General features: G+C 36.4%; 1 protein-coding gene across 1 annotated transcript in view; it reads right to left on the bottom strand.

The window, feature by feature from the left end:
* The window catches only part of ABCA12 (ATP binding cassette subfamily A member 12), a 214,616-nt gene that overhangs the window by 64,394 nt on the left and 123,670 nt on the right, over positions 1–26,552 (bottom strand). Inside the window, exons 12-23 of the mRNA XM_007935860.1 lie at positions 25,005–25,261; positions 24,799–24,911; positions 23,002–23,126; positions 20,826–20,999; positions 17,288–17,452; positions 16,748–16,958; positions 15,598–15,737; positions 13,432–13,551; positions 7,805–7,895; positions 5,262–5,441; positions 4,367–4,682; positions 903–1,017 (exon numbers count right to left, since the gene is read on the bottom strand). Of these exons, the coding sequence (XP_007934051.1) occupies positions 903–1,017; positions 4,367–4,682; positions 5,262–5,441; positions 7,805–7,895; positions 13,432–13,551; positions 15,598–15,737; positions 16,748–16,958; positions 17,288–17,452; positions 20,826–20,999; positions 23,002–23,126; positions 24,799–24,911; positions 25,005–25,261 (2,007 nt within the window). The remainder of the gene's footprint in view (positions 1–902; positions 1,018–4,366; positions 4,683–5,261; positions 5,442–7,804; positions 7,896–13,431; positions 13,552–15,597; positions 15,738–16,747; positions 16,959–17,287; positions 17,453–20,825; positions 21,000–23,001; positions 23,127–24,798; positions 24,912–25,004; positions 25,262–26,552) is intronic.

Genomic DNA, 26,552 nt, shown 5'->3' with positions numbered 1-26,552 from the left:
TGAAGCAGTAACTGGCATCTAGTATAGAGAAATAACCAATTGCCTAGAAGCATTGGTAAGTCTGAAAAAGTACAAATGGACACCAGGTTACCCTAACCTCATTATTTCAGATTGTCAGCCAGGCCTTGCAATAATTACTGTGCCCCAAGCTTTGACTGGTTCAGCTTTGTTTCCACTCCACAAGTAGGTGCAAGCATGGGCTCTTTATGGATGAACAGATAAAGTATGTTCTATCACAATATCATCTAAAAATCACACAATGATTTGTCATAAATTCTAAAAAGAAGATATTATGGATTTGAGTTAATGATAAAGAACACGCTTAAGAAGAGCTCATGGTTTACACCTCAGGTCCTCTCTCCACTGTCACATCACGATTAATCTAATCAGTAACATCACACCAAACTCTTAGTCTCTACACATCAGTAGCCAGTGAGAGATGGAGGAGAAGTAATTGAAGGAAACAAGGTGCACTAGAAAAAGAATTTCATTCATGAAAGCTGAAATAAGACTTATATCTGTATCTACATTTCGACTTGTTGAGTTACCATGCCAACAATCCCCCTGCCTTAGTAGTTAACACTGTTGTTATTTGAACATCCACTGTTATATCCCAAGTCCTTTAGGTAACTTATCTGGTAAAAATTATTTATATAATCATAAACTGTAATTACACAGATTTCTGTATTTATTAAGCACTCACGAAACGACTTCTTTGTAACTTTTTCAAAAAATCAAATATTGCCTCTCACTGTCTTTGTGAGTGTAAAATGTTTTTCCTTCCATCTAACTTACAAGGTATGGGTCAGACTTTCTTAGTTTGTATAGAATGAAGAAAATTATACTGATTAGTTATATTGAGAATAAAAATTATTTATAACAAGAAAGGATTTTCAACATACCTCATGAAGCCGGAGGTCTTTCTCATAAACAAGCTTTTTTACAAAAGCAGCTATAAATACCACCCAGGCAACCATGAGAACAATTGGAAAAGAATAAGAGACACTGGTTAGGAAGCTGTGAAGACAGAAACAAAAACAAAAATCCATGACCGAAATGAATGTGGGACTCGCACACTGTAACACACACTCTCTCTCATATTGAAATTATATTCATCATTTGAAATTGATCCTAAACCCAACCCGCTGCCATTGAGTAAATTCTGACTCATATCCACCCTCACAGGGTTTCCAAGGCTATAGATCTTTACAGAAGCGTACTGCCTCCTCTTTCTCCGGCAGGAGCGGCTTGTGGGTTCAAACATCTGACTTTTTGGTTAGCAGCTCAATACCTTAACCACACGCCACTTAACCTCTAATATTATTCCATTATTTGTTCACCATGGAGTTCTGTGGTGCAGTGGTTCAGGTGACTGGCTTGCTGAGGGAAAGGTCAGTGGTTCAAATCCACCAACCATTGTGTGGGAGGAGAAAGATGTGGCAGTCTGCTCCTGTAGAGATTATGGTCCAGGAAATCTCATAAGGCAGTTCACCTCTGTCCAGCTCATAGCTGGAACCCACTTGACAGCAATGAGTCTGGTTTATTTATTTATTAATTAAGCGTACAGGTAACTTAATAGCAAGCCCGTGGTTTTCTTGCTACAATGCTACAAGAGTGAAAAACAGCTCTGGATTGTTAGATAAAATTGCTAAAATGTTTAAAGTGTGTTTGAGTATGTTCCACCCAGGAAAATAATTATTATATAGATGTAATTGCAAGGCCTAAATCCTTATGTTTAAACTAAATTCCTATCCAAAAGACAGATTTAAAATTAGGTGGTGACTGGTTTATCTAGTTAAAAGCGATATCCTCCAAAATTACTGTATTTATCTACTCTTTGGAAGCTTACAGCTACTATTACACCGTATTTCTCAAAATGAAATAAAATAAGATGCAAAAAATTCCACTTAAAATGGAGACAAAGAACTTGGGTTCCACAAAGAAATGTCCCGGAAGTTGTTTGACGAATAATGCAGAGAAATGTCTTCTATGAAATGTGTTTGGTCATGTCAATTGACTGGCAAGTTACTAGAAGAGCCTGATAAGCCCCACAAATGTGACTGAGTGGCCTGCCTGTAATGCCCCAAAGTCCAATCACACTGGCTCTCAAAGTTGGCCATGCATCACAACTACCTGAGGGACTTATTAAAACACGCATGTCTGAGTCCCACCCACAAGCTTCTTATTTGTCATATCTGGGGTGGGGCCTGGAATCTGCATTTCTAACAACTTCCCAGGTGATGCTGGTGCTACTGTCCCAGGGATCATACTTCGAGAACCCAGTTCTGATATTAGCTGCCCTTCCCTGGTCAGGGGTTTTCAATGAGAGAAACTCTCAATTGATCTGTTTTGCATATTGGTCTCTACTGAAGATTTTACTTGAAGAAATGCCCTAAGGCCATTTCTTCTTTAATCTATATACCCATTGCCATTGACTGGGTTCCAAAGCACAGTGACCCTACAGGCTAGAGTAGAACTGCCCCACAGGATTTCAAAGAGTAGTTGGTGGGTTCACACCACCGATATTTTGGTTTGCAGATGAGCACTTAACCACTGCATCACCAGGCCTCTTTCTTTAATTTAGAAGACTAAGGAATTACCTCAAGTTCCCAAGAAAAAAGTAAATATTATGGGAACATGACATCACTATCATTCATTATTACTTTAGCGTGTCGAAGTTTATCATACTCAGAGATATAAGATTTATTTGTTGATTTATTTTTCTGGTGGGGAAAGAAGGGGGTTAGGGTCATGCCCAATAATTTGGTTCCTGGGAAACTTTCTGGCATGGGGTAAGCACTTAAAGAATAATTGTTGAGTGAATTTTGTCTTGGGACAGTACAGCCTTGTTGCTGCTTCAGACTCTAGAGTGAGGCAATGCCTCTCGTTCCTTCACAATAAATCCTTGTAGTGCTTCTTCTAAGAGATTGTGTACTTTAGGATTGGTATAAAGTAGAAAGGAGAAAATGCTAGTCATCCCGTTAGAAAGTTCAATATGGCACCAGCAATAAAATCTTGGGCAAATTACCTAACCTTTCTGGATTTCAGTTTTTTTTTTTTTTTTTTCATCTGCAATGTATGGGTGATCTTACTTGTTCCCACTTACTTTGTGGGAACAAATGAAATAATATATATGAAAGTACCATTTATGTGACAAAGGGTTTGTATATGAAAGGCATTATGATCATGCTCTTATAAAGAGCACAGAGTACAGTTACTTTTATTCTTTAAAAACATCCAAATACCCACCATGCTTTGTATCAAAATTTACCTGGCAAAAGATGTGAGAAGGAAAACAGATAAGAATTTTAATTTAATTGGACCCACAGGTCATTACTATTCAAGCAAGCCTTTGCAGTTCACACACAGTTCAGGCAAAGTCTCCAGAGCAGACAGCTACCCATGACAATTCATTCAATGCAATCCTCATCTGTCTCTCACATCACTGTTGCACAAAGGGTTACAACCTCATCTCACCTATAGCTCTTGAAGCAGCCAAGGGATGACAGAAGCGTTGATAGAAAGAAAGGAAAAACAACAACGAAAAAGCCAGAACCATCTGAATTGTATATATACTAAAATAAATGTGATGAATAACAAATAATATTCCTTTAAAGTAATATTCAGCTTCAAACTTTTATGTTGGAACATGAGTTTGAAAAATTGAAATGCTACCATCTTATTTTTTAACTGTGGCCCACTTGGGGAAGTCATTCAGTGCTACCTAACTGGTAGATTTCTTGAATGTTCAAATTTAATTGTCTAAATTCATAATCTTTATATTTTTTTGTCCATTTAGCAAAACCATTTTAGATAAAGAGAGTTCCTAACAAATGGTCTGACAGTACATAAAATACTTCAGACAGTGCAATATTTATTTTGGAGAGTTCATCAATGATGTGTTCATGATTTCATCTATTTTTCCTATATTTTTAATTAAAATTGACCATGCACTCACAGATTTTTATGAAATTTGGGAGTTGGAATGAATTTGAAGATTATCTTTTGCAACCACCTCATTTGAGTAACAAAGGTAAGACCAGTAGAGAGAAGGTAACACCCAAACTTATCAGTGATGGACTTGGGACTGGGAGCTCAATTATTCTAATTCCTAGACCAGAGTTCTTTGAGAGCCAAGGTTTATAATAAAGGAAACATGAATCATTTGCTAAGCTCTTTATCATCATTTTGGTGACAATGAGGGGCTATTATGGAGTTGTGCCTTATTAGTGTGGGCCATTTCCCAGAATCAAGCATATAAAGTCATTGGGAAAATTATCTCTTTCATTTAATAATATCTGAGTGAGCAGAAATGAGTTCTCAAAAAAAGTCCGTCATTAAAAGGACTGAAAGTGCACAGACTTACTTGTCTTTCATGAAGCAAGGATAAGGAATTGCTTGGACCTGGACTGCTATTTCCTGGGAGCTCCTTCCAGTCTGCAATTCAATAATGGCTCTTTCAATACTATCCTGTAAGTAAATAAAGGCCCTGCCATAGATCTGGTTGTGGGATGGAGAATTGTGTGGTCCCGGGGCCCAAATCTTCGTTCTTATGCTTCTTGTAGTCTGCGCAGTCTTGAGACTCATGCGGATGGTATACTTTACAACAGGAGGAATAGAGACATTTTCAGAGGCATAATCTCTCTGCTGTCTTCGGTTAGAAGGAAGCTTAAAAATAACACCTAAAAATATAATGGCAACAACAGCAGGAAGGTTATGTTATGGTTGACATTATTCATTGGTTGGAGGGTGCATGTAGGGGGCAGCCAAACAGTCGATTGAGTTAGTAATGTGACAGCAGGTTCAGGCTCCTAATTTACAGAAAAGATAGTTAATAGGAAGTGACCACCTCAGAGATCCAAAGCCAGAGTCTGAGACTATAATCACAGACTAAGTGGCCAGACAGAATATATGGCTCCAGTCTACTTACTGAAATTAAAAAAGGTGTATGGGGGGGGGAGGGAACACTTGTAAATGAATAATTTTGGCTGATTATGAGGATGGACTCAAGTTCACCCTATAACTGTATCAGTTTCATTCTTAATTTTAACTACGCCAATAAAATTAGGCCTATGTTGAAGGCTCCTCATACTTAGGCAAGATGTTTGGTTGACTCCACGAAATGTTCTTGTTTCTAACGACATCAGAGGAGGCAGTGATCCCTGGACTACTCTTCTGAGTTTTGGATGAAAGAGGTGAAGGCAGAATTTGGCCAATTTTAGTACAAAGAGAAGCTCAAAGCCTAGTAGAATAGCACTTACTTCCAAAGAGTTCATTGCTTTTGGAGAGGCTTTTAGCCTCGCTCTCCATTTCTTCTATGGTGTTTGCTGCCTGAATACGGTCATACAATACACAGGAAGAAATATTCACTGTCAGGGAAGATAGCGTGTTAAGATGGTCAATGATGTCCATGTGGTTCTCTAGTGTCATCCTTAAGGTGTCTACAGAAGCAGAGCAAAACAGACAAAAACATTACAGTCTTGATTCTAGATGTCATGAGGCAAAATACTGAATGGTAAATATTAAACATTAAACTGGGTTATAAATAATAGGAGGCTGTAGAATGCACTTTAAATATATCTGTTGTTGTTGTTGTTATGTGCCGTCCAGTCATGCCCGACTCATAGCGACCCCTCCTTGGGTTTCCGAGGCAGTATCACTACAGAAGTAGGATTGCCCAACCTTCCTTCTGAGGAGTGGCTGGTAGATTTGAACCGCCAGCCTTCTGGTTAGCAGTCAAGTGCCTTAGGCACTATGCCACCAGAGCTTCTCTAAATATATCTAGTACTCTAAAACTAGGGAAGTGCATCTGGTTATACAAATATTCATTAAGGAGAATGGTAAATTAGTTACAAATGCAGTAAACCCAGGTTCAAAGTGAGAGGCAAGACAATTTAAAAGCATATTCTGCTACAATTTAATTAACTAATGACTAAGGATAAATAATTTTAAAAATATATTATATATACATGGAATGGGAAGAAAAGAAGAAACTAGAGATGAAAGTTTAGGACAAACAAATAGGAATGCTTGATTTGCACAGGAAATGTGAACATAAGAATACAAAGGATAGTCTACGTAGAATATGTAGAACAAAGAAACGATCATTTGATAAGTTCTACAATAGAATATTCCTTAAGGGGCTGTGAGAATCTATGCCACATAGTTACAACTTTTTAATAGGGTTTGATTTAAAATCTTATGTGAATTACCTCTTCTGATATCTGTATTAATCTAGACAAAATGATCAGGATTTTATTTTAGGCAATTACTCTGGAAGAAAGGGGATTTAATTGTGCTTCAATTTCATGATTCCTTGTGAGGAAATCAACTGAGACAAAGGGTAAATATGAAATCGCAAGTTAATAAATCATTTGGTCAATTAAATTTTCACTAGGACTTGATCAACATGAATGGGGAGAAGGCTGTGAGGAGCATGAATACCTCCTCACAGAACTAAAAGATGTTTCTTGAATCATTAAAGTAAGACTAAATTTTTCACAGAAGATAACTTCTCATTAGAATTTAAAGTGAAATGTTTTGCTTGATAAAGATGTTGGTGGGGGATGGGTAAAATAGTGGTTGAACAGTGGCCTCCAGCGGCCAGTGGAAATCAGTACAGCACCCAAGGATTCTTTAGCAATGCAGGTAGACAGTTACAGAGAGCTGTGAGGATCAGTGGCCCCCCAGTTTGTACTATAATCTCTTAGACACTAAGTTACACAGACAGTAATACAAACATCAGTCTCACTGCTATCTTAATTTTATTCTCACTTTAAATACTAAACCTTATTGGCTGTTTCTAAAGTTAAGAATAATAACATTTATGGAAAAACTTTGAGTATATCTCTAATATTTTGATCAAATGGTCCCTTACCCAAATGACACTTTTAGAGAATAAATCCACTAACACCTTTCTTTATAAGACTGGGCTGACTATCATCAAGTGCATACAATGATATGATATGTAATTTTGGCATAATCCCTCCCACTGGCTTACGAACAAAGCCCCTGAAGTCCCAGCACTGCCTGAGAGGACAGGCATTTGCTCTGCAGATGCCTCATTCTGATGCTCTCCATCCCTTCTTCATACCTCTGGTTGCATAGCAACAGTGAGTCAGACATAGACTGAATAAGATGTCTTGCATCCCTGAGGTTGAAGGTGGGGATGTGGCAGCAGGAACGCAGAAGTTCAGACAGCTTCCTTTGATCCTCTTCAGAATGCTCCTTTTAAATGACCCGAGAGGAGGACCCAACCTTGAATACTGATTGAGGTTTATTTTCTTTTGTGACTCTGCCTTGCCTTTGTGTTGCTTTTGCTAACTCTGTAACCTCTTCCAATTATATGCTGGGCTTGTCAAAACGATATGGAGGAGATCAAATGTTAAATGTAGCCAGAAATAAACCATTTCAACTCCCCTTGTCCTGAAGGACTTGCTTATCATCAAGTTACCCGCCCCCCCCCCCCAAAAAAAAAGACCTCTTTATTTCTTGGATAGGATCTTTAAGCACCTATCTATGATGGAAGGAAAAAACTGCATTTCTATGGAGTATACTGCATTGTCGTTACTGAACACTGACTGCAGACATTCACCATTTGAGTATCTAAATAATCATTATTACGTGCAATTATACAACTATGTAGGGAGAAGATGGATGGATATATCTAGGGTTTTACTTTTCTGAGATTAGCTAGCTAGAAACAAAACACAAAAGAAAAGGAAAAAAGGTTCCAATGTGGGGCAATGCTTTTCACATTTCTGACGTGACTACTGAGTAAAAGGGTGTGTGAGTCTCGACTTACCAAGCTCATCTATTCGCTTTAATAGTTCAACAGCATCAAGTCCCACGGAGAATTTTACAAAAACTTGCACAAAAGGGTTCCTTAGAGTGTTCTAACAAATAATAATAGGAAATTAGTTTCAACTCAAGAAGAAAACATGCTTAACCATTGTCTCTCTAACAACACCCACAATGAAATGAAGTAGCTGCTGCTGGGCATTAAGGATGTATCATCTCGAGAAGGCTCATATATGAAGCCTTGAGAGAGACAGAGAAGGGCGTGGCTGGCAATGACTTGTAAGGTTGTATTGCTATTTTTTCTATAGACATACATTGATCAGCATCCTAAAATCATCAGATGTGACCATAATTATCAACTTTAGGAACTTACATTCCACTTAACAATTCTTTTGCCATTATTAATAATTACATAATTGATTTTTAACCTATGCTACACACAGTTTTGGTGGTTCATGGTTTTGTTTTGCTCAGCTGAAGCAAACAAAAACAACTTTTAAAAAGTGTGATGTCTATTTAGAATTTGACATTAGAACTTGTTTTCTATTCTACTTGTACCACCCAGCTGAGAGGCTAGGAAAAAGCACCCAGCCTTTTCCAGCTTAAGGTTACTTTTTTTTTTTTTTTAAATCTGTGAAGTAGGGATGAGTGACTTATTTCATCAGAATTCTCAAACATAAATTATTACAGCATTGGCTCATGCCATAAGTGCAACTACGTAAATATGAAAAAAAATAAATTGATGAACAAACAGTAAATTACTCTATTTCCATGGAATAGAAAAAAAATTAAATTTTATTTTAAAAGCTTGTTTTACATTCAACGTTAGGTGTACATTTAGTTTCACTCCCCATTTACCATGTCCAACCCAGTCTCCTCCCCTCCCTACCCTGTAACCCTACCCCTGTGCCTGTCATACTTATGCACTCCTGTTTGTCCTGCATTTCCTCAACCTGAATGTTGGTCCTCTCTCAGGGATGTATTACCATAGAGTACAAGGGTGTGTCATCTTGGGTTGAGTGGTCTGCATGTACATCTTGTTAACTATTGGGCTGAGAGCCAGCCCCTGGGGGTGACTTTTATTCCAGGTGCAGAACGTATTCCAGGGCCATAGTATTGGGAGTCTCTCTTTTTTTTTTTTTTTTAATTTTATTTTGATTTGGGTGAAGATTTACAGAGTAAATTCACTTTTCATACAGCAGTTCACATAATATACTTTGTCTCATGTCATTGACCAAAATTTACAATGCAACAGCTCCCCTCCCACTTCCTCCCCATAGTTACCTCTTCCCAGTGTCCATCCCTCGGGAGTCTCTTTTTTAATGCATGTCCTTCTCACTTATCAGCTTTCTCATTATCCTACGTTGCACATTTACTGCAATAGTAACACAAACCTACTATTTGACTATTTTGTACATTAATGATGTATATCTGGCAGTAATGAACGCTGAGGTGTGAGGTGAGAGTAACACTGGCTGTAAGGTTATGTGCCAACTTGTCTGCGCTGTGATTCTCAGTGGTATGGAAGTTATGTAATGATGCAGACATCTTCCATTTTGTGATCTGATCCCAGAATGACAGCCTGCTGGTCTCCATTTTTGCATAATGTTGATTTTTGTGAGACAAATTGGTTCTTGGAAACTATGTCGTTAAGCAAGAAGTGAGTATATTTGCCTAAAATACAAAGATATTTATAACTATCACTCAAGTTAGGAGATATAACTTCTACCATTGTAGCTAATATTTGTTGAGCTCTTACTATGTGTTGGGCACTATCTTTCATAGTTTACATCAATTTTCTCACTTAGCTTTCAACAATACCTTGAGGTAAATACTCTTATCTCCCGTTAATAGAAGACAGAGCTGAGGGCTAAGGAAACTATGTACATTCATCCAAGGACATACAATTAGTAAGGGTGAAAGGGAAAGTTGGAAGTTGAGCACTCATTTTGATTAAATAATGGCTTATCTCGTGGCATAGTGCCTAAGGCATTTGACTGCTAATCAGAGCTGGCCATTCAAACCCACCAGCCACTCCTCCGAAGGAAGATTGGCCAATTTACCGCAGTGATACCACCTCAGAAACCCAAGCAGATGCAGTAAGTACTTCAAGCCATCCTCACTTTCAGCAAGCAAAATTGTATCATCCTCATCTCACAGGTTGTTAATGATTCTTCCTCCAATCCTGATGTTACATTCTCCTTCATATAGTCCAGCTTCTTGGATTATTTGCTCAGCATATAGATTGAATAAGTATGATGAAAGGATACAACCCTGATGCACTCCGTTCCTGATCTTAAACCATGCAGTGCCCCTAGTTCTGTTAGAATGACAGCCTCCTGGTCTATGTATAGGTTCCTCATGAGTACAGTTAAATGTTCTGGAATTCACATTCTTTTCAATATTATCCATAATTTGTTATGATCCATATAATAGAATGCTTTTGCATAGTCAATAAAATACAAGTTAACATCTTTCTGGTATTCTTTGCTTTCAGTCAAGATCCTTCTGACATCAGCAATGATATCCTTTGTTCCTCCTCTGCCTCCAGCTTGCATTTCTGGAAGTTCTCTGTCAGTATACTGCTGTAACCATTTTGGAATTATCTTCAGTAAGATTTTACTCGGGTGTAATATTAATGACATTATTTGATAATTTCCATATTCTGTGGGATCATCTTTGTTGGGAATGGGTACAAATATGGATCTCTTCCAGTCAGTTGGCCAGCTAGCTTCTTCCAAATCCCTTGGCATAGCCGAGTAAGTGCCTCCAGTGCGTCACCCATTTGTTGAAACATCTCAATGGGTATTCCATCAGTTCCTGGAGCCCTGTTTTTTCACCAGCTCCTTCAGTGCAGCTTTGACTTCTTCCTTCAATATCATTGGTTCTTGATCATATGCTACCTCTTGAAATGCAGGAACATCAACCAATTCTTTTTGGTACTGTGACTGTGTATTCCTTCCATCTTCTTTTGATGTTTCCTGCATCATTCAATATATTGCCCATAGAATCTTTCAGTATTACAACCTGAGGCTTAAATTTTTTCTTCAGTTTTTTCAGCTTGAGAAATTCTTAGTGCATTCTTCCCTTTTGATTTTCTAACTCCAGGTCTTTGCACATTTCATTATAATAATTGACTGTCTTCTCAGGTTGCTCTTGGAAATCTTCTGTTCAGCTCTTTTATCTTGTCACTTCTTCCATTTGCCTTAGCTACTCTCCATTCAAAGGCAAGTTTCAGAGTTTCTTCTGACATCCATTTTGGTATTTTCTTCCTTTCCTATCTTTTTAATGATTTTTTGCTTTCTTCATGTTCTTGATGTCGTCCCACAATTCCTCTGGTTTTCAGTCATTGGTATTCATTGCATCAAATCTATTCTTTAGATGATCTCTAAATTCAGGAGGGATATAATTAAGGTCGCATTTTGGTTTTTGTGAATTTGTTTTAATTGTCATCATCTTCCTGACCTTGCTTTGGCTGAAGATATTAAGCTTCTCCATCGCCTCTTGCCCTAGATGTTGTCAATCTGATTCCTGTGTACTCCATCTGTCAAAGTCCACATGTATAGCTGCTGTTTGTATTGTTGAAAAAAGGTATTTGCAATGAATAAGTTGTTGGTCCTGCAAAATTCTATCATGCAATCTCCAGCATTATTTCTATCACTAAGGCCATATTTTCCAACTACCAGTAACTCTTCTTTGTTTCCAACTTTTGCATTCCAATCACCAGTGATAATCAACACATCTTGATTGCTTGCTCAGTCAATTTCAAACTGTAGAAGTGGGTAAAAATCTTCAACTTCCTCATCTTCAGCTTTGGTGCTTGGTCTGTAAATGTGTATAATAGCAGTATTAACTGGCCTTCCTTGTAGACATATGGATAGTATCCTATCACTGACAGTATTGCACTTCAGGACAGATCTTGAAACATTCTTTGTGATGATGAATGCCATGCCATTCCTCTTTAATTTGTCATTCTAGCATAGTAGATCATATGTCTGTCTGATTCAAAATGCCCAAAACCCATCCATTTCAGCTCACTAATGCCTAGGACATTAATCCTTATGTGTTCCATTTCATTTTTGACAACTTCCAATTTTCCTACATTCACACTTCGTACATTCTTTGCTCCAATTATTAATGGATGTTTGCAGCTGTTTCTTCTCATTTTGAGTCATGCCATATTAGCAAATAGAGGTCCCAAAAGCTATGCTCTATCCACATCATTAGAGTTGGCTCTACTCTGAGGAGGCAACACTTTCCCAGTTGTACTTTGAGTGCCTTCCAACCTGAGTGGCTTATCTCCTGGCATTATATCAGACAATGCTTCAGGACTATCCATAAAATTTTCCAGTAATATATCAGTGTTTCACTTATTTTTAAGGTTCTCATTCGCCAATTCTTTGAGAAGTTGAGGGCCTCTTCCTTCTTCTGAGTCTGTCTTAGTCTGGAAGTTTCACTGAAGCCTGTCCACCATAGGTAACCCTTTTGGCATTTGAAACATTGGTGGCATAGCCTCCAGCCTCACAGCAACATGCAAGCCACCACAGTAAGACAAACTGACAGACAAGTTCATCTGCCTTACCTGTTCCAAACCACTCCACTCACTTCCTGGCCTTCCCTAGCTGTTCTGGCCCACCACTGGCTCCTGCTTCCTTCCTGGTCTCCCCTAGCTGCTCCCAGTTCTCCAAGAGCCTCTCTCAATTCTTGGATCTGCAAGCCCTTCTCTTTTGAAGCTTCTATATTGACATCACTCCTGTCAATTTCTTTTATATATATATGAGTTAATAACTCATCTAATTCTGCTCTTTGATTTTTATTTGTTAATAGTTCTGCTTGTGATCGAAACATTTCCCCCGCATTATTTACATCATCTTCAGAAAACACTGTATCTTTTGCAAGAATTACACTTTACACTTTGTAATTAGTATGCATAGTATTTGAATTTCACTGGCAAATATTTAACTTAAACTAGAGTGAGCATGAGGATTATTTGATTGAGGACTCATTTTATGAAGGGGTTAATTGGTAAGAATATTTTTTCCACTTATGATAATGTTTGCATCCTTAAGTGACTTAAGTTTAAGACACTTAGATAACTACATATATGAAGACACCCTGTGTACAATGTTAGAATAAATTTGGTATTTCATTACACATATGTCATATATTTTAACCAAAGGACTCCCCAGAGACAATGTTCTTCTCTGGAATATTACTAATTGAAGAATTGTGATTTTGTTAAAATAGAAAAACATATTTAAATAAATAAGTGAAATAAATATATATAATTCTGATTTGGGTGAAGAAATAAACATATTTTAAAGGACTTTTTTTTAAAAATAGCTTTTTCCTTTTGTAAAATAGATTTGCATGACTAGTTTTCTCTGAAGATCAACATGTAAAATGTCTTATCTCTGAATTACAGCGTAGTTGCAGTACAAGAGGTGAGGATGACTATAAACATGAGCGACAGATCTGTTATCCTGCCTCAGACTCAGTCTCTGGAAAAAAGGCAATTTTCATCTGTTGAATATGGATTCATAGTTACTATCTCCCAATTCACATAATGAAGGCATTAAAACCTGAATAACTATAATTTCTACTAAGGTGAGCAGCAGAACCCTCTCCTACCTGGAGCATTGGAATTGTCTGGTTTAGCAGATAGAAGGAATTCATGAAAAGTGGTGATTTATCCATCCATTCTTGAGATTTCTCCCGTAATTCTGCCAGCTGCCTCAGAGTTACATTAGACTTAAAGACAAAGAAACAAAACAGAACTAGTCTGTTAGTATTTTTCATGTTTCAAAAGGATTTTTAAGGTTGCTTTGTTACAAAACTTTAAAAAGCAGCTCCCAAAAGTGGAGTTAGTAAAAATAAATATTGCCAGAAATTTCCCACATGGTCAAAAGTTTTAAATGGCAGTTTCAATCATTTATAAAAATTCTGGAGAAGTCAGGGGTTGCTTCATGTCCAGTGAATTTACAGCCAAAATGAAGATATAACGTTTGCAGTTTTGACAACATAGTCACATTTACCCTTCACATTACTACTTAAGAAACATGCTAGTTCAAAGACATAGAGAGAATTCTCCTCTACATATATTGCTGGTGGAAAAGGTTGTATTTGCACTTTTACAAAGCAATCTGACAACACATATTAAAATAAAAGAAAATACACTATCCTTTAATCCTGAACATCCACCTTGTTGAAATAAAAATAACATATGTTCAAGAGAATTTGTTGCCAATTTGTTTATATTAGGAAAGGAAAGCCTGGAAATAAAATGAATGCCCAACAAATGCGGACTGATTGAATAAACTCTGATGTGAAAAAAGAAACACAATCTTTAAAGAGAATGAATTAAACTGTCCTGATTGAGTTGGCAGCACTTCCACCAGATATTGTGGCTTCTGAGAAAAGTAATACAAACAAAATTATCATGTTGCACTCTCATTTTAGTAATATAACAAATACCAAAGAACTCTGACTATTAATGTGTATGTGCTAAAATACATGTAAAGGATTAGGAGAATACAGAGAAATAATAAGAAGATACATTCTTGAAGGTCAACTTGCACAGGTTGCATGAAAAGAAGAGTAGGATCAAGATGAGAGAAAAAGGGCAGTCATACGCCAAACAGAAAATAGAAGAGAAAAACAACACTCTCTGTAAAAAGCAAACATGAATATGACTTCATCTGTACAAAATTATTTAGAAGTGTGTCATCAACAAAGCAAATAAAGAATTAAAATTCAAATAATAAAAAAAAAGAATGTTCTAGAAATTGGTGATAACCTCATGTCTATTTTTAATTCTTTTCCAGGTGAACATGAATACATTTCTGCTGGATATAATTATACAGCAGAGGCATCCAAATTTCATTACCAATTTTTATATTATCTACTTTTATAGAGACCTAAAAGTAAGGTTATGTTCACATAAACTATAATTTAGTGAGCAAGTAATGGTAAAAAACTAACATAGGGATTTTTTCTTTTTCATTTCATCTCTTATCTTAGACGTATTAAATTTATAATTCAAATCATTAAAGTCAATTTTAAAAGAGAGAGGGAAATACTACAATGGTTAAGTTAGGTAGATATAAAACTCAAAATAAAACCAAACTCACTGCCGTCAAGTCGATACCAACTCATGGCGACCCCTCCTTGGGTTTCTGAGGTGATATTTCTATGGGAGTAGATTGCCCAGTCTTGCTACCCAGGAGTGGCTGGTGGGTTTGAACAGCCAGCCTTCTGATTAGCAGTCAAATACCTTAGGCACTATGGCACCAGAGCTCCTTAGGTAAATATACTTACTATTAATAATGTTGTCTTTATCCACATCTATCCTCTATATAAATATAAGATATTAAAATGTTCAGCCAAATATGAAGCCAAGAAACTATACTTCAGAGATTGTTTTTATTCAAACCAGTTATATAATGCTTTAATATTATTTTTCCCTAGTGACATTATTTTCCAATTCTTTCAGAAACCAATTGTAGGAATATTTTTTTGTTGTTGTTTTTTGAGATAAATTGAAAAATCTGAGGTGTTGCTTCACTGTGACCTCATTCTCAATTGTCAACATGATCCATTTTTCTTCAAAGGGTTACCATCCAACCTACATTGCTTTCACATAATACAGGGGAAAAGTTGAGAATTATAAAGAGTTTCAGAAAATCAGGGGTAATAGTAGGTAAGATATAAAGTAATCAAGTAAGCTAGAGTAAATTTGGAAGTTGACTACTTTAAAAATCATCTTAAAATAGGAATTTTGAGTTATAATGGTCAAACCTTTTCCATTATTGCTTTTGTGACTGGAGTATACGGTGCATACAAAATCTTTCCCAACAGCATAGGTTTCAAGAAAGCCCAAATCACAGGTCCAGCTGGCATGTTAATGATGTCTTTATAAAGGGAGAAGCAAAACGGGGCTGAGAAGAAAAAGTGAAATAAAACCATTGAATACATGTATTTCAAATCTATTTCCTTATGATAAATTGACACAACTTATTATGATCACACCCTAAAATACACATCTTAGCATTTCCTGTGTTATTAACAGGTGTGTGGCACCTAGTATCAAAGTGGGAAAGCCTAGTAACAAATCTTTTTTAGGTGTGAAAGTTCAAGCCACTAAGTAAGCCCAGAGTAAGTGATGGTATTTTGCCAAGAAGAGATAGCAAGATTGAAACTGCTTTTCAGAATTGCTTCCAACTGATCCATCTCACAAGCATTTTATTAAAAGACAACACAAAACCTTGTTACTGGATAGTACCTGATACACAAGAGTGTTCAATAACTATTTGCTGAACGAATAAAAAAAATACATAAATGAGTCGATCTCATTGCTGTACTAAACACCCATATATTATTTGGAAAAAGCTCAGCTGATCATATTTTCCATCTTAAACTTTATAGATCAAGTAAACAACTTTGATGCACCACTAAACATTTATAGGTTCTGCTGCACTCTTGAAGCTCTACCTTGTGTGACATAAATTTCTAATTCTAGAAAGTTAAGAAAAAAATATTGACCAGAGCAGATTTAAGGTGTATTTTTGCATTATCTACTGACAAGGCAGGCCTATTTAGGCTTCAAAAATTCTTAGTGCCGTCGTGAAGAGGATAGACTTCCAGCAGACTGTCTGGGTTCAAATCATAGCTCTGACTTCAGATGGAAGAGCTTTGCCAAGTGACTTAGCCTCTGCGTGCCTCATTTCCCCTTCTGTAAAATGGGATAATAGTAGTTCTTACCCCATAAGGTTGGTGTGAAAGTAAATAAGTTAATAAACAAAAATTGCTGGGCATGTGACAGGTGCTTTATTAGTGTTTTCTCATTTTATTCTTGGGAAAATTAGTGTTTCATTCATTATTGAATGAGAATATATAATAGACAATGTCATTAAATAACACTACCAAGTTTATTTTGAAGTATACTCACTGGCATTTAAGGGAATTCCATATTTTGAAGCAATTTGCTCTTTAGTTAATTTGTAAGTCAAAAAATCCTTAGTGTGGTTGCCTTTTGGCTTCTGGGAAGAGGGCAGCATGGCAATTAAGTACTCCGTGGTAATTCCTTGGGAGCACAATGCTTGGGAGATGGTACTAAATGATCCGTGGGGGGTGTTCATTTGGTTGCCTCGGTATATTTCCTGTCAGATAAAAATCAGTGATTTGTTAATATGATAGGAGCTATAGATGCTCCAGAGAGCAAAATAGGAGGAAAAAAAAACACCTGAAAATGCTTACAGTATCTTTATAATTTTTCCATAGTTCCTTTAAAATGGGCATCCCAAATGTAAATGCAGAAATGGTAAACTTTGCCAATTTAGTAGCAGATAAAGCCGCCCAAGTTGAAGGGTTTCCCTGCAGGTGCTTTTCATTTACTAAAGTTGTTGCTGAAGATATTATCATTGACCTCAAGTGAAAGTTAATATGACAGAAGGCATTTTACAAGAACATTTCTGCACACCTTCTCTACCTGAGTGAATGGAACACTCCTGGGCAGATGCATTTGTCTCAGAGATCTCATTTTGTCTAGCATCAAACTTGAGCTGGAAGCCATACGATTGAGAATCTCCTTCAGTCTGATGAAGAGTTCGATCATCTTTTCTACTGGCTTTTGATCCTGCCGAGGGAAAAGTACCTACAAGAAACAGTGAAAGCAAATGACTTATGTCAGGAAACTGAGACCTTCAGACAATGTTGGTGGAAATGTATAGATGTAGTTACTTTGAAAAACAATGTTGACAATTTATTAAATATTTAAACATACAACCCAGAAACTCCATTACTAGGTATGGGTCCTAGAGAAATAAAACCATATACCCACTTAAAGATTTCTATGTGAGTATTCATCGCAACATTACTCACAATAACCAAAAAGTGGAAATGTTGTTGTTGTTGTTGTTGTTATGTGCCGTCGAGTCAGCCCTGACTCATAGCGACCCCTCCTTGGGTTTCCGAGGCAGTATCACTACGGAAGTAGGATTGCCCAACCTTCCTTCCGAGGAGTGGCTGGTGGGTTTGAACCGCCAGCCTTCTGGTTAGCAGTCAAGTGCTTTAGCCACTATGCTACCAGAGCTCGATAAATGGATAAACAACATGTGGTATGTCCCTTCAATGGAATACTAATTGGCAATAAAAAGATATAAAATGCTGATACCTAGTGTAGCACGGATGAACCACAAAACATGGTAAGTGAAAAAAGCCAAATACAAAAAATCACATACTCCATGATTCAATTTATACGAAATTCTACAAGAGTCAAATCTATAGACAAAAATTCTACAAAAGTCAAATCTATAGTCAAAAAATAGATTCAATTCTGAACATTGACTGAAAATCATTGGATTGCACACTAACAAGTAAATTTTATGGTATATAAATTATACCTCAAAATCGTCAAAAATGATTTTAAAAGTCAGTAAAGCAAAAGTTATTAACATAATTCATCATGGACACTATTGCTCAAAAATCCTATAATGTACACCTCAAATTCAGAAAGGCTGTGTCAAAAAGCCCAAGGGATATATCAAGATGAATCATTTTAGTAACATATTGCTTATCTGCTGCAAGAAGAAACATTGAAAATATGTTAAAGTAATTTAACTGTCTCATGCAGTCACTCATTTCAAACATTAATTGAGTGCTTACTGTGCTGACTAGGAGCCCTGGTACTGCAGTGGTTAATGCTTGGTTACTAGCTGAAAGGTCAGTGGTTCAAACCCACCAGCTGCTCCGTAAGAAAAAGATGTGGTGTTTCCATAAAGATTATAGCCTTGGAAACCCTATGGGGCAGTGCCACTCTGTCCTATAGAGTTGCTATGTCAGAATTGATTTAATGACAATGGGTTTGGTTTACTTTGTTGCTAGTACTGGGTGTGGTGATGGGTATACTGTGGTGTAAAATTTGGCATCATCCCTGCACTTATGGAGTGTCTGGAAGGAACAGTCATCAAGCAAGTCAAGGAGAAAAACCTGGGGAATAGTAGAGAGTGAGGAAAATTTAGGTAACAAATGAAAGGAAGTCTCTCCAAGGTGGAATCCAAAAAGATAAGAAAGAACACCATGCAAAAAATAAGAAGAAGGTTATAGACAGAAGAGGCTTTAGGAAGGTAAACTCCTAGTGTGCCCAAGGAAGTCAATGACCACCATTGTGGGCAAAAGATTCATTTGGAAAGGTAGTTTGTCCTCATATTCTCTTCACTTTAGAGCCCTCATTCACAGAGAAATATCTTTCTCAGTAGAATGGCTACTAACTGCAATAACATATCCATAAATTAGAACCAATATTTCAATTTTCCTTCTTGTTCTTCCAAAGCTCTAGGAGTTCCTAGAGTCTTGACTATAATGTAGAAGGCAAAAATTGAAATAAATTGGCAAGTGATGGGAAATATTAATTTTTATTTGTAATGCTTAAACGAATTAGAAAGGCTCTTGCTTGTTAAATATACATGCGCAATTACTAGACTCAAAAAGATATATTTCATTTGACTCCTGCTCTGTGCAAGCATTTTAAAATAAAAATAAAATTTTTAAGTGAATACAATTAATATGTTACTTCCTATGCATTTTAGGTTATGTAAAATAACCATGTGTTACTTAATGGGTGTTTTCTAAGTTCCCCCATGAACCAGGCACTCTCCTAGGCATTTTGAATGTTTTAGCAAACAAAGATGTCAATTATTGAGTTTACATGATAGTGGGGATAGACTGATGACAAACATGAAAACTGAGTAAAATATCTAATATGCTAGAAATGTAATTGAAAACAAATGGAGCAGGAAAGGGTGTTTTCTAGTGTTACAGGGAAGATCAGTGGGGTTTTAAATAGGGTGGGTAGAGTAGGCCTCAGTGAGAAGGTCTGGACTGAATAAAGACAGCAGCCAGTTAATCACATGAAGGTTGCCTCCGGGAGTGGTGCCAGGCAACAGCCATGAGACCAGAGAGCAGCCAAGCAAAGATGACATTTTCAAGATATGAAGGGAAAAACTTCACGCACCTCCTGAGGTTTTTCAAGATTTAGGAATTTACTTGAAGAAAGTGGGGAGCTGCTAAGAGGTTTTGAGCAGAATGTTACATATGTGACTTAAAGTTTAAAAGGAAGATTGGCTTCTTGGGGTGTGGTGAGGGTAAGGGGGTAAGGGCAGAGGCAGGGAGACCAGTTAGGAGGCTACATTTGTACAGAAATACAACTGCAGGGAGAACATAATTCAGAACAGGACTGTTTATAACCAGCCCTAAAATATTTTCATCCCATTACTATAATGTCTCAACACCATAAGGCAGCTTTGTTGCATCTGGTAAAGAAAAAGACATTTTTTTTTCTCATTATTTTTGATAACAAATATATATTTTCTACCTACATATAAACTTGGATGCATATAGGTGTTAAAATTTTCTGTTTTGTTTTCTTTTAATTATTTATTAAATAAATACATATAAAGCATCTTCTTATTGCAAGATGGTATCAGCACTGATTTGACTAAGTCATGATAATGACTATTTGTTTGCAGTTCTGGATGGTAATAGTAGCTTCTACTTAATTTAATAAAACCATGTGAAATTTTTTAAGAACACTCCTGCAAAAAATAACAACAACAACAACAAAAAAAAAGCCCACAAAAACAACTACTCCAAACTGTGTCTTCAATATTTAAAATATAACAACTTTGTTCTCATCTTTATTTTTATATTCCAAATTAATGCATGTTCACTGTAAAAAATAATGATAACATTTGCATTTTACACTTCAGTGTATATTAAACTTAATTTCTAGTCTTGGATATACAAACTGAAAATTAATAAGGCTATAATATTAGTTTCTTCATCTATAAAGTGAGCAACATTCAATATATAATCTCTGAAGTCCCATTTAATTCTAAAATAATGCTGTAATTCCAAAAGCTATATAAATGGATCTCACCCCTTATGCTACCAGAGGGTAGAAACATGCAATGAAATTTTTCTTTATACTGAAACCTGAATATAAAAAGATTTCATCAACAGCAACTTGCCTTGTACGTAAAGTTGTAAATATCTAAGTAGTGCAGAAGGGTGAGTCCAATGAGGTAAGACTGGCGGGACCTCTCTGGAAGAGGCAGGTTGCAGAATTCCTTCATCGCATCTTCCAGTTTGGGATTGGAAATGTTAGCATCACAAGAATGCAACCAGAACACACGTGAAATAATCTGCAAGTTGGAGGAAGAAAAATGTTATAGCTATGCGTCATTGTTGACTCATCAGTCCATTTTGAGAGGCTTTTTGTTAGTCCTAAACTTCATTTAAAAGTAGGACAAATTATCTCCAGAAATCAAATACTTTTTATTTAAAGCATCAATTGCTATTAATAAACTATATGTTGTTGCTGTTGTCATGTGCCGTCGAGTCGTACCCGACTCATAATGACCCCTCCTTGGGTTTCGGAGGTGGTATCTCTACGGAAGTAGATTGCCCAATCTTCCTCCCGAGGAGTGGCTGAAGGATTTGAACTGTCAGCCTTCTAGTTAGCATTTAAGTGCCTTAGGCACTATACTACTAGAGCTCCATTATAACTATATAGAGTCCATATTTCACTGGACAGCTTGGGAAATAAAATGAGAAAATGATAATGAGGAATGGAGGATGACTCCCAGACCTCTTGTTTGAATGACTAGGCAACTGCTGGTACCAAGAAAGATCTTGATGTGGAGGAAGTTTGGGGAAAAAAAAAAAAAAGTTTGTTTAAGATTCTTGCCACCTTTAAAATTTTACTCTTGGTTAATTCAAATTGCCTTTCATTTTCATAATCATTTTAAGTTGCAATACCGTACAATGAACTCTGGATCCAGAGAGGAAAGGCAAAGAAAAGAAGCCCAGAGAACTATGCCCAATAATGTGAATTCATCATCTTGGACGGGAATGTTTGTGTAGAAAGTCAAGTGTCCATATGGGAAGTGAGACATCATCTCTTTTGCCACTGAGTGGAAACAAGGAGGAAAGTTTATGAAATTAAAGATTGTACAAATTTTTCTTTCTTCTAGAAAATAATACTAATGTACACTCTCCTTTAATGTGTTTTTATTTATCAACATAAACCCATTCATCAGCAATCCAAAATGTGATTGACATAATTAGATCTTAGGACCAAATGAGCAAAAAGAAGATATCAAAGGAAAAAAGGTGAATGAATATTGTTTGCTAGGCTGACAAGTGAAGGCAAAGCAGCTTTAATTTTTATATGGGGGAACCAATTAAAATGACACCAGTAAACCTCCATTTTTTTTTTTTTCCCAAAGGCTGCCTTAAAGACTTTTCAAAAATTTTATCCCACACTGGAGAATAACTGGAGTGTACTTAGAAATGACACACTCTGTCACATGTAGGTTATGAATGGGTGAGACCTTAAGCTCTGTAGCTCTTTTGGAAACTTTCTATGATACTTCCAGACAATGGACTTGGAAAAGGGATAAAAAAATAAGACATTTCAAGAGGAAAACCCTATTATCTGACTATAAGGAAATAACATTATTCATTTTCACACTAAAAAATGTTTACTATAGCCACAAACTTACCCAGAGTTCCTTTGACCACATCACTTTATATTCTAAAGCTTTTCTACATACCTTGGAACTTTTAAAAAATAAAAATGAGTATTCATTTTTGTTTTAGTTTCAACAGATTTTTGTGCTGTCCCTCTCTCCCTATTAAGTTACTGAAACTTGGCTTTGGTAGCATCACAATAGAGTGCACAACATTCTTCAGACTGTGACTGTGTGGGCTAATATGAAGAATTATTGATGGTACTGATTATTTAAGACAGCCATCTGGAGGTAAAGAAAAGAAAACAAAGGGGCCAGCCAGGGGAAGGAAAACACAGTGGCGATATTCTTGCTTTAGAATTGTTCTGCTAGCTTTACTTAAGAATGAAGCCTCTACTTTTATCATTTTCCTCAGAAGGAAGACTGGGCAATCTCGTTCCATAGAGATACCACCTCGGAAGCCCAATGAAGGGTTGCTGTGAGTTGGAACCGACTCGAGGGCAGTGCGTTTGTTTTTTTGTTTGTTTGTTTTTGTTTTTATCATTTATTATCATGGAAAATTCACTATACTTGCATGTATTTGCCAATGTTTTACTGATTAGTGCTCAGAAAGTACTAAATCCTATTCAAACTCTTATAAAATGGATGTGAGTCCAGGTATATTATACCCCACCTCAGCCCTGTTATCTGGGATAGGAATGGCCAACATTTTGTTGACACTTGTGTTGGACATTCCTGCTGTTCTTCTCAGTTCTTCTTTCAGCTCCTCAACATTTTTAAACATTTCTATTAATTGACCTGCAAGAAAAAAAAAAAGTCACATGTTGGTTACAATGTAATTTTTTTTTGGTCATATGGATAGAGAAATCTTCTAGGCTAAAACACATATTCAATAGATATTCTGTACATTGGGAACAGACATCTTCCAGTTTTGGCAATCTTTGTATCTTTATGATCTATTTCTATCTGATTTAAACTTGTTTCTCTCATTAATCCAAGATAACAGATTGCTCTGGGTCATAAATTTTTCATAGATGTCTACAACTCAAGGTTGATTCAAGGAAAATATGGTTTCCTCACAGATTTTGGTTGCATAATGCACTAAAGTAGTATTTCTCCACATGATTTAAAACCACACAAATTCAAAATGTTTGGGGGAATCATATAATATTGTCAATGTAGGCCAAGGTTTGCCAATTCCATACCATAATGTCATGGAGCATTTTTTCCTTAACTTTGGATGTCACACTAAAGTTTTATAAAGTGCTTTCACAATCATTATCTCATTTTTAAATAGAATATGTTTAACTCCAAACTCTTTCAGGACAATGGTTAGATTATTTCATATCTGGATCATCTAATGCATAACAAACAATATCTTGATTTTATTTTGGCAGATTGAAATCTCTATTCTGCAAATGCCTCTTGGTTTCTTTTATTCCGTATCCTTCAGGCAAATGTACCTTCTTTTATTTTTGAACTTAATGCCTTCCAGAGCTCTGGTAGTGTAGTGCCTAAGGCAAGTGCTAACCAGACTGCTAACCAGAAGGCTGGCAGTTCAAACCCACCAGCCACTCCTTGGAAGGAAGGTTGGGCAATCTACTTCTGTAGTGATACCACCTCTGAAACCCAAGGAGGGGTCGCTATGAGTCGGGTCTGACTCAACGGCACATAACAACAACAACAGCAACAACAATAACAGTGCCCTTCCAATTTTGTGGGGCCTGTTGACCATGATTTTGAATGCTTTTATTTCAGTATTGAGATATTATGCAAAGAAGGGACATATCGTGTGACTAATCATGCTCAGAATACTAAAAACGTTCTAACTTGAGATTTCTTTAGATAACAGTACATCTTTTTTTTATTTTTTAAATCAGATTAATGTCATAGAAGCAAATAAATTTTCATCCCAGCTCATGCAAGTAAATGAACTAACTAGTCAAATACTTGAAGATTTTTTTGCTGTGAATTTAAATTTTTCTGCTAGTTTCTAGTGTGTTTAGATAAGCAACAATATTTGAAAGCTTCAGATTTTTCATGCAGTAGCACAGTGATTAAAACAGTCAGCTGCTAAGTGAAAGGTCAAGGGTTCAAACCTACCAGCTACTTAGCAGGAGAAAGATGTGACAGTCTGCTCTCATAAAGATTACAGCCTTGAATACCCTATGGGGCAGTTCTACTCTGTTCAATAGGGTTGTCATGAGACAGAATTCACTTGATGGCAACAGGTGAAGAGAGATAGCACAGCAAGTTTGGGTGGGAACTTTAAAAAGCCTTTCTTATACTGCAGCTGAGAATCACATGCATTCTAGTAAAACCAAATCCAAATCCACTGCCGTCAAGTTAATTCCGACTCATAATGACCCTGTAGGACAGAGTAGAACTGCCCCATAGGGTTTCCAAGGCTGTAAATCTTTACGGAAGCAGACTGGTTGAGATAGCTTTTAAGATATGGATGGGGAAACACCTGGTTTTTCAGAAGTATCTGCACTGCTATTGACATGCAGCATGGCTTCTACTGTCGGCATTAACCGTGTGATATTTTCCAAGTAATTCGTTTGCAATGCCTGTTCTAGAAACCTGGAACAAAACAGAAGAGGAGAAATTCAACTAGACATATCAGCATTTTGAGAAGGGATTTCATTAAGGAAGAAAACAATGAAAAAAACTTACTGATCCATATTTAGATTAATTTTGCTTGGATCTCCAGTAAGCAAATCTCTTAGTTTTTCAGATATGACATTTTCATGGTATAGTAAGCTGGATGCTATTTCCAGACCAACCTCTGCTGCCTCCAGGAATTGTACATGAAATGCACTATCTTCACACAGGTTCCCAAAGCTCATATTAGAAAGCTGGCACATTTTTTCTATTGAACTGAAAGTTTCAGATTCACAAAGAAGTTCGGTCAAGTTTCGAAGTTGTGACAGCTTTCCAGAAGGAAGAAAGAGTGATAAATAGATGAGTAACATTATTCTAAATATTTAGTAGTTGATAACAAGCAACCAACATTTATCAATTCAAAAAAAAATGTATATCTGCTTAGTTAGTTGGTATTGGTACTACTACAAGCAATATGTGTACATATATATAGAGTTGGAACCGACTCGAGGGCAGTGAGTTTGTTTTTTTGTTTGTTTGTTTTTGTTTTTATCATTTATTATCATGGAAAATTCACTATACTTGCATGTATTTGCCAATGTTTTACTGATTAGTGCTCAGAAAGTACTAAATCCTATTCAAACTCTTATAAAATGGATGTGAGTCCAGGTATATTATACCCCACCTCAGCCCTGTTATCTGGGATAGGAATGGCCAACATTTTGTTGACACTTGTGTTGGACATTCCTGCTGTTCTTCTCAGTTCTTCTTTCAGCTCCTCAACATTTTTAAACATTTCTATTAATTGACCTGCAAGAAAAAAAAAAAGTCACATGTTGGTTACAATGTAATTTTTTTTTGGTCATATGGATAGAGAAATCTTCTAGGCTAAAACACATATTCAATAGATATTCTGTACATTGGGAACAGACATCTTCCAGTTTTGGCAATCTTTGTATCTTTATGATCTATTTCTATCTGATTTAAACTTGTTTCTCTCATTAATCCAAGATAACAGATTGCTCTGGGTCATAAATTTTTCATAGATGTCTACAACTCAAGGTTGATTCAAGGAAAATATGGTTTCCTCACAGATTTTGGTTGCATAATGCACTAAAGTAGTATTTCTCCACATGATTTAAAACCACACAAATTCAAAATGTTTGGGGGAATCATATAATATTGTCAATGTAGGCCAAGGTTTGCCAATTCCATACCATAATGTCATGGAGCATTTTTTCCTTAACTTTGGATGTCACACTAAAGTTTTATAAAGTGCTTTCACAATCATTATCTCATTTTTAAATAGAATATGTTTAACTCCAAACTCTTTCAGGACAATGGTTAGATTATTTCATATCTGGATCATCTAATGCATAACAAACAATATCTTGATTTTATTTTGGCAGATTGAAATCTCTATTCTGCAAATGCCTCTTGGTTTCTTTTATTCCGTATCCTTCAGGCAAATGTACCTTCTTTTATTTTTGAACTTAATGCCTTCCAGAGCTCTGGTAGTGTAGTGCCTAAGGCAAGTGCTAACCAGACTGCTAACCAGAAGGCTGGCAGTTCAAACCCACCAGCCACTCCTTGGAAGGAAGGTTGGGCAATCTACTTCTG

This window comes from Orycteropus afer, unplaced genomic scaffold, assembly GCF_000298275.1.
Source record: "Orycteropus afer afer isolate SDZICR_OR568_19922 unplaced genomic scaffold, OryAfe1.0 scaffold00002, whole genome shotgun sequence".
NCBI classification, from domain to species: domain Eukaryota; kingdom Metazoa; phylum Chordata; class Mammalia; order Tubulidentata; family Orycteropodidae; genus Orycteropus; species Orycteropus afer.
The sequence above is the reverse complement of the archived record's forward strand: the minus strand, read 5'-3'. Positions and strand labels throughout refer to the sequence as shown.